This window comes from Triticum dicoccoides, chromosome 2B (assembly GCF_002162155.2).
Source record: "Triticum dicoccoides isolate Atlit2015 ecotype Zavitan chromosome 2B, WEW_v2.0, whole genome shotgun sequence".
In the NCBI taxonomy this organism is placed as follows: Eukaryota; Viridiplantae; Streptophyta; class Magnoliopsida; order Poales; family Poaceae; genus Triticum; species Triticum dicoccoides.
In genome coordinates, this window is record NC_041383.1 from 279,842,622 (window position 1) to 279,851,829 (window position 9,208).

Here is a 9,208-nt window from a genome sequence, read left to right on the forward strand (position 1 = left end):
CATTCTAGATTTGTTATTTTTTCTCAATAGGTATTCCGAATTTGAATCTGATTTTTTTAGGCCTTGTAGACATATGTGTTGTGAACATCCACAAATTTTTTCAGAATTTTTTGAAACACCTGATATTTTCCCCTAACCAAACACACGCTAGCGGACATCCCCACCATCCAGTCCCCTTCCCGCCTCTGACAGACTGACACCGCTGCCCCACCATCCAGCTCTTCCACGCGGCCCCACCACCTTGGCCACTCCAACTCGCCCAGATGAACAAACCAAACACCTGCACCAAATCTCGCGACATGTAAAAATGGGCCAAGCCGGAAGCAGCCAGCCGCCGACGAGGGAGTAGCGCGACGCGAGCACGCCCCCGAATCCTGACCATAGCCACGAAGGAGGAAAAGGAGGACGAATCCGGTCGTCTCCTCCTCCCTCCAAAACCCTAGCCGCGGCGGAAGCGAGATCTCAGGGACGATGTCGGACTCGGCGTCGATGGCGGCCGCCACAGAGGCGCGTTTCAGCAACCGCGACCTCATCGGCCGTGGCTCCTTCGGCGACGTCTACAGAGGGTTCGTTCGTTGACCTGCCCTCCCCCCTCCATCGTGGCGAATAAAGTTTATTTAATCCTCTTCTTCCTCCCTTGTTCGCGGATTTTAGCTGATGTTCCTCGGTGGCGGCTAGTATAGCCTTTCGTTTCGCTTTTGATCGAGCAGCATTGGGGATTAGAGTGTCAACAGGGTACGTCTCATGGCGAATTGGGACATTAGGCGGCATGATTGAGGCACTCAAGTAGCCAATCTAGTGCTGCTCGTGGCGTTTTTCACTGATTTATTCCTGTTAGTAAGGTGGCATTGGTGGCTTGATCAGGACCTACGTCGATAGGGTTATATTTTAATGCAGGGTAAGGGATTTATGGAAACAAGCAGTGCTAATTCGGTCAATTTAGTGCCTATCAGGCTATTAGAGATAGGCCACAAATTTGTGCTGATTTGGTTTTAGATAGCAGGGCTTCACTCTGTGTGAGAATTTGTCCCTATTATGAGTATCATTGCCAGTTCCTGCAAAATTTTATAAAGCTGGATTTGTCCTCTATTCGACTACTGTAGTGCAAGCAATGAAATAAACCAAATTTTATGCGATGCTATTGTTATTTTCACTATGCTCCTGATCATTAAGCTAATTAATTTATGATTGCTCAACCAAGTACGAACCGACGGTTCACAAGTGTTGTTTTCAAACACATTATGTTTATTTTCAGTAGATGTCAAATTTACATGTATTGTCCTGAAATGATTAGTACATAGATGCCAGCATGTTATCTCAACAGAGGATGAAATAACTTGAATGATAAGTTGTTATTCGCTTTTCAAAAGAATTTGCTATGCTGTCTAGTGCCAGTATGTTTAATTGTTATTTTGTTGTGTACCTGTGTCATGCCTTCCACAAATTATACACAGAGGTCAGCATGGTATTTACATAGAGGATGAGATATATATGCACTAATTTCTGGATCCACTTTGTAAGCTATTGGATATTTTCTGGGCCATATGTAGCCCATGACTTGTATTTCTTATCCTTTTCTTCTGTTTTGTTGGGATGATACATTTAATGCTTATCGAATATTTACCTATGTTCATTCATAGGTTTGACAAGGAACTCAGCAAGGAGGTTGCAATAAAAGTCATTGATCTGGAAGAAGCGTGAGTCTCTAGCCTAAATTTCACTTTGACTCTCTGTATCTAAAGCAGCATATTATATTTAATAGGTTTACACTATAAAATGTAAGTGCACCTGTTGTTAATTGCATTATTTGCTGCTATTTAAACCATGGTTCCATTTACTTTGGGATGTGAAAAAGAGGTAGTGTACTAATACTAATATATTTCACAACCTTTATTCTACACAATGCATTTAAATGGGAAACATAAAAATTTGCATCCTTGTTGCAGTGAGTTCAGCCTGGTTGCATTACATTTCCTCTGATTAGTGTTCTAAACCTAGCGTATAACTATATCATGTCATCACATCATTTTTTTTGTAAAACAACTTTTTTTTTTATTATGAAAACATGTTTGTTTATGTACTCTAGGAAAATGTAAACCGAAGATAACCTTATTTCATATTGGTAACTGAATTCGAGGATTTTATCTAACTTCTAATGTACTTTTAACCTATTCTATGCAGCGAGGATGATATCGAAGATATCCAAAAGGTTTTACTTGCACCTTATGCGCTATGCTGAGTCTTAGGTTATCATGGCGTATCAACTTACTGTGCAATTAAGACAGAAAAAGCTTTTCTAAAAGGATTTGTTTCATGTTGCAGGAGATATCTGTTTTGTCACAATGCCGGTGCCCATATATAACTGACTATTATGGCTCTTATCTTCATCAAACCAAACTGTGGATAGTAATGGAGTACATGGCTGGTGGTTCTGTTGCAGACCTAGTATGTTCTGTATATTCTATATCTTGATGGACACAACACAATACTTGACACCATGTAGATAGTAGATACAAGTGTATTTGATGAATATCCCAGTTCATACTCAGCGCAAACTACTTGGTTCAAATTGTGATGTTCCTGCGACTTCTATTTCCACATGTAGCTTCAAGCTGGCCCTCCTCTGGATGAAATATCTATTGCATGCATTCTAAGGGACTTGTTACATGCAGTTGAATATCTGCATTCTGAAGGAAAGATTCACCGTGACATTAAAGGTCTTTATTACTCCTCTTGATTCCTTTCTTTCTTATTATCTGCATTTGCCTTGCAAACAATTCAATACTTTTCTGAGAAAATACCAATCGGATAACCCCTAGAACTCCCAAGCAGCATCAATCTTCTGAGGATGCAAAATGGAAGTGATCCTACCATTAAGCTGTGTTTGCTTCAGATGCTTCGTGGGTAATTTGTCTGTCCAGATTGATCCCCTTGCCGCTTAGTGTGTTAGGTCTCTCTTTCTAGTTGCTATTCTTTCCTGCCTTGGCTGCTGCGGCTGTTATGACTACTGTAGTCAGCCTTAGCACCACTCTGTTAAACACAACAAAGAACCCCATGGAATCGAATATCTGATCACCCTGCAGCATTCTCTTGCGATCCTTACTCGGTTACCCTTGAAGCACATTGAACCTGGCCTGCATCACCGTGTTCTCCTGTTTCTAATGGGCAAACAACCAATCATATTTTTTACTGTATCAAAGGTTACACGCAGGGACACGGCCTTTCAAATAGATGCCTTTCTGCAATGGAGAAACGTTTCTACAACTGTATCGTCTCTCTCATGTAATCTTGCACATAAATGCTAGTGTTACACATGCATGAAAAGGAAAGGAAAGGCAGGCATGGAATTAAGGATTATAGATAGCCATGTATATTCCAACTAAAAAAAAGATAGCCATGTATATGTATGTATGGCACAAAAGATTCCTTTGCGATAAGTTTGTATGCAAGCCTTCTCGTTCCCTTGTTTTGCTAATGTGAGAGCAAATGACGGTTTTGGTTGGTTGTTCGTAAGGATTCAATACTTTGGTGATGCATGTTAGCTAAAGGATGACGCAAATTAATATGGATTCGGCATTAGCAGTCAGTTTTAGATTAAATAAGGACAAGCTATTGTGCAAGCATTAAGGACTTATTAATGCGGGGATGTTTTCTTCAGTGCATTGCATATATTTTTATATACCTCGTTATTTACTTCCAAGTATAATACAAATTGTAACAGACAACACCCTGTCATGTTTTGCAGCGGCAAATATCCTCCTGACTGAAAGCGGAGATGTGAAGGTATCACTTCTGTAGAGCATGCAGATGATTCTGTTTTTTGTAAGGTTATTACTGCATAACATACAATATATATTCCTAAATCTAATAAGTGTATTTATATTCCATAGGTTGCAGACTTCGGTGTCTCTGCACAGCTGACTAAAACAATGTCTAGGAGGAAGGTACCGTCTAAACCTCTAACCATATGCATCAGGAACCTACCGACTCTTCTCAGCTGTAGCTTTAATTGACTGGGCTGTATATATAATGGTTATACTAATAAGGGAAGCTTTGAAAAAGAATTAGATTTAGTGTTGCTTGGTATTTACTGTAGTTGCACTCACCTAAATAATTGTTATTTTACATGTGTAAACTAGCAGTTTCTATTGCTGACAATTTTTGCTGTGTTTTTATATCCTATGCTCTGAATTATTCAGAAGCTTTAATCCATTCCAGCTTGAGTGAATGCTGCATATCAATTGCCACCTCTTCTCCTTTTTTGATGTTATATCTTTTAGCGCAAAATATAGCTTCTCCCCATTGTACTGAATGGACTTCTGTTGACATCATAGTAGCTTGTCTTTCACTGAGTGCCTGTGGGCCGTTTTTAGTTGCGGAAGGCAATTTATGCAGGGTTCTAAAATTGGATACAAATAGGCTAGCTGGCTGTTCATGAGGAATTAACAATGGCTAATTTCAGTGGAACTTGGTAAAGAAATGTTATGTATGTGTCATTTTCCCTTTAAAAAAAAGTTTGAATTTTGTATGACTTGGTTGAATAGTATTCATATTCATAAACTAGTTTGTTATGGAGCAAATTGCCTAAGTAGATGGTTCCCAAACCCCAAAACAAACTTCATTGGGGAAAGAAACCTTGCTTTTTGCTGAGGGTATGCTGTACTCCATTATATTGCTTGTTGTGTTGCTCTTCATTTTCATTTGCAGTTGTAATTGCTTGTTACTCCCTCTGTTCCTAAATATAAGATGTTTTAGATATTCTCTATTTTCTTAGATTCGTATGCATCTAGACACGTTTTAGTGTGTATATTCACTAATTTTAATCCGTATGTAGTCCATATTACAACAACAACAAAGCCTTTAGTCCCAAACAAGTTGGGGTAGGCTAGAGGTGAAACCCATAAGATCTCGCGACCAACTCATGGCTCTGGCACATGGATAGCAAGCTTCCACGCACCCCTGTCCATAGCTAGTTCTTTGGTGATACACCAATCCTTCAGGTCTCTCTTAACAGACTCCTCCCATGTCAAAATCGGTCTACCCCGACCTCTCTTGACATTCTCCGCACGCTTTAGCCGTCCGCTATGCACTGGAGCTTCTGGAGGCCTGCGCTGAATATGCCCAAACCATCTCAGACGATGTTGGACAAGCTTCTCTTCAATTGGTGCTACCCCAACTCTATCTCGTATATCATCATTCCGGACTCTATCCTTCCTCGTGTGGCCACACATCCATCTCAACATATGCATCTCCGCCACACCTAACTGTTGAACATGTCGCCTTTTAGTCGGCCAACACTCAGCGCCATACAACATTGCGGGCCGAACAACCGTCCTGTAGAACATGCCTTTTAGCTTTTGTGGCACTGTGTTGTCACAGAGGATGCCAGAAGCTTGGCGCCACTTCATCCATCCGGCTTGATTCGATGGTTCACATCTTCATCAATACCCTCATCCTCCTGCAGCATTGACCCCAAATATCGAAAGGTGTCCTTCTGAGGTACCACCTGCCCACCAAGGCTAACCTCCTCCTCACATCTAGTAGTATTGAAACCGCACATCATGTACTCGGTTTTAGTTCTACCAAGCCTAAACCCTTTCGATTCCAAGGTTTGTCTCCATAACTCTTAACTTCCTATTTACCCCCGTCCGACTATCGTCAACTAGCACCACATCATCTGCAAAGAGCATACACCATGGGATATCTCCTTGTATATCCCTTGTGACCTCATCCATCACCGAGGCAAAAAGATAAGGGCTCAAAGCTGACCCCTGATGTAGTCCTATCTTAATCGGGAAGTCATCAGTGTCGACGTCACTTGTTCGAACACTTGTCACAACATTATCGTACATGTCCGTGATGAGGGTAATGTACTTTGCTGGGACTTTGTGTTTCTCCAAGGCCCACCACATGACATTCCTCGGTATCTTATCATAGGCCTTCTCCAAGTCAATGAACACCATATGCAAGTCCTTTTGTTCCCTGTATCTCTCCATAAGTTGTCGTACCAAGAAAATGGCTTCCATGGTCGACCTCCCAGGCATGAAACCAAACTGATTTTTGGTCACGCTTGCCATTCTTCTTAAGCGGTGCTCAATGACTCTCTCCCATAGCTTCATTGTATGGCTCATCAGCTTAATTCCACGGTAATTAGTACAACTCCGAACATCCCCTTTGTTCTTGAAGATTGGTACTAGTATACTCCGTCTCCATTCTTCTGGCATCTTGTTTGCCCGAAAAATGAGGTTGAGCTTGGTTAGCCATACTATCGCTATGTCCCCGAGGCCTTTCCACACCTCAATGGGGATGCAATATCTAAAACATCTTATAATTAGAAACGGTGGGAGTATTTTGGAACTAAAGTGGAAGAATGTTGGCACATACTCTTGTAACATCTGGTGAGGGCCAAAGCGGATGATTGGATTTCACTGCCGATCTGGGCAGTATGCAGAAAGCAGCCTTGGTTATTATTGTGCATCTTGTTGACATGGGTTTTGCTGATAAGAGAGGTAGAATGTAGGGAAGCAAGGGAAACACGAGTTGTCAAAAAAAGAAAAGAAATGGGAAGGTGTGGATTGTTCATGGAAAGGACATTAGTTATGCTTTCCATTTGTGCAACCTGTCATGCCCCGATCTCTGGATCACGAGTGACCAGGTGTAGGCAGGAAGAAAGGGTAGTTGGGGTGAGACTTGGAGAGGAAGAAGGTGAGAAGAGAGAACATGGATGAGAATTCAGATCTCACTTCAATGCATAATTCTCACGTTACAACATAGAACACTCAAGTATCTGCAAAATGCACACACACACACACGCCAGTTGGCCTAGGCCATGCACGCAACAACCCCGCCTAGGGGCCCAAGCCGCCCAACCACTAGTCACACTGCAGTGGTGTATAGTGCAGGTGTGACATTCTCCCCTCCTTTAAGATTGACCCCCTTCTTCAATGTGCTGCTCGGACCAAATTGTTGCCGTAGGACAGCGCCGGTGAAGAACCTCAATAGTCCTCCTAGGTCATTGTGTTTGGTGGACTACCCCACTGGATCTTGAGCTGCACGACAGCGTAGCATCATGCACCTGTCGAGAATGGCAGTTGGGACCTCATCGACGACCGTCAAGTCGACAGCTGGGGGCAGCTCTCCAAACACTGACATGTAGTTTGGTGTGAAGGGCTTGAGCTGTGACACGTGAATCACCGGGTGGACGCAATTGTCCGATGGGAGCTCGAACTTGTAAGCAAGGTTGCCACTCTTGTCGATGATGGTGAAAGGGCCAAAGAATTCGTACATCAGCTTGGCGCATGGCCGGCTTGCCATTGATTTCTAAACTTGAGGCTAAGCTTTGCGAGAACTTGTTCACCCACCCGCAAGGCACGCTCGGTTCGGTTGCGATGAGCATACTTGAAGCGCTTTTGGGCTTGTTCTAGTTGGGCACAGAGCCGTGTTGTATGCGCTGCCCAGTCCCACTCCTCGACCTCTGGCACGGTTGGTGGTGACTCGGGCTAGAGGTGCATGCTCCCTAGGTTTGCTTCCACTCCATAGAGGGTCTTGAATGGTGAACAACGGAATGGAACAAATAGATGTACCAGAATTCCGCGGACAACAACCACCTGCACCATTGCCGAGATGTGTCGTGGACGGTGCACAGGAGGTACATCTCCATGCACTGGTTGACCCGCTCGCCATCGGTCTGGGGATGATAGGCCATCGAGTAGAGGAGCCTGGTGCCGGTGCCCGTGAGGAGTTCACGCAAGAGAGCACTCGTGAACACCTTGTCGCCGTCAGAGACAAATGATGCTAGGACACCGTGGAGCTTGATGATGTTGTCCCAGAATGCCGCGCGACTTAAGTGGCGGTGAAGGGGTGGCACAAAGGGATAAACTGCGCGAATTTGGTGAAACGTTCGACCACCACCATGATGGCATCATAGCCCTCTAACTTTGGCAATCCTTCGACGAAGTCCATCGTCAGATCTTGCGCGGTAGGCACATGAAGAGGCGCCAGTTTCCCGTCCGGTTTCTTGAGCTTGTGCTTCAGTTGTTGACAGAATATGCACTGTCGCACATAGTTGTGGACGGCGGCCTTCAAACCATTCCACTTGAGGAGTTTCTTGATACGGTGGTACGCGCCCGTTGCGCCGGAGTGGCCGCCCACCGCACTGTCGTGCATCAGACTGATCAGTTTGGTGTGCAGTGTGGTGTTGGCGCCGATCTAGAGCAGTGCCCCCTATGGCGAATGAGCCCGCGGTGGAGCTCGAACCCCTTGGCGTTTGGGCTCTGCAGCTCCAATTGCTAGAATAGGTCCTGCGCGTCTTTGTTGGTTTCATATGAATTGGCCACCTCAACCCATGCTGGTTGGCACATGGACAACACGTCGACGTTGAGCCGACTGCGGACGCTGGACAGGGCGTCCGCCACGTCGCTGTCGATACCACACTTATACTGGAAGCGAAATTGAAGTCCAACCAACTTGGACATCGCCTTTCGCTGAACTTCCGTCTCCAGATGCTGTTCCTCCAGCGTACACAGACTTTTGTGCTCGATGATGATCTTGAAGGGGCCATGCTGGAGGTAGGTCTGCCACTTGTCGATGGTCATCATGACGGCGAGAAACTCTTTTCTTGTAGGTTGGTAGCTTTTGGTTAAGAGTGCCGAGGGCCTTGCTGAAGTAGGTGAGGACGTGAGACGAGGACGACACCAATGTCTATGTCGCAGAGCGAGAACCGTCGCGGTCACCATCGCCTTCTTGAGCATGTTGAAGGTGAGCTGTGCTTGATCTGTCCATGCGAAGCCTTTCTTGGTTAGTTATTGTGTCAGCGGCTTGGCGATGATCCCATAGCATGGCACAAACTTATGGTAGTATCCAGCAAGTCCAAGGAATCCACAGAGCTCCATGGCATTCGTTGGTGTTGGTTAGCGCGCCATGGCCTTGGTCTTGTCACTGTCCGTGGCGACGCCTTCCCGAGAAATGACATGGCCGAGGTAGTCAACGCGATCCCCCTTGAATGAGCACTTGGACATCTTGGCGTAAAGCTTGTGCGTGTGCAACAGGTCGAGCACCATGCGCAAGTGCAGTTCATGCTCCTGGAAGTGGCACTGTAAACCAAAATGTCATCAAGGAAGACGATTACGAACTTACAAATGTAGTCTGCGAAGATGGAGTTCATCAGGCATTGGAAGGTTGTCGGAGCATTTCTATGTTTTTAAGGCGA

General features: G+C 44.7%; 1 protein-coding gene across 2 annotated transcripts in view; it reads left to right on the plus strand.

Moving 5' to 3' along the window:
* The first annotated feature begins 267 nt into the window (after positions 1-267).
* Positions 268-9,208, plus strand: part of LOC119363525 (serine/threonine-protein kinase 24-like) — an 18,970-nt gene continuing 10,029 nt past the window's right edge. The window contains exons 1-7 of one of the 2 annotated variants that reach the window (XM_037628896.1): positions 268-566; positions 1,641-1,697; positions 2,182-2,209; positions 2,323-2,445; positions 2,606-2,717; positions 3,746-3,783; positions 3,891-3,944. In XM_037628896.1, the coding sequence (XP_037484793.1) occupies positions 472-566; positions 1,641-1,697; positions 2,182-2,209; positions 2,323-2,445; positions 2,606-2,717; positions 3,746-3,783; positions 3,891-3,944 (507 nt within the window). In that variant the 5' untranslated portion in view covers positions 268-471. The remainder of the gene's footprint in view (positions 567-1,640; positions 1,698-2,181; positions 2,210-2,322; positions 2,446-2,605; positions 2,718-3,745; positions 3,784-3,890; positions 3,945-9,208) is intronic. The other variant, XM_037628895.1, reaches the window with a different exon arrangement.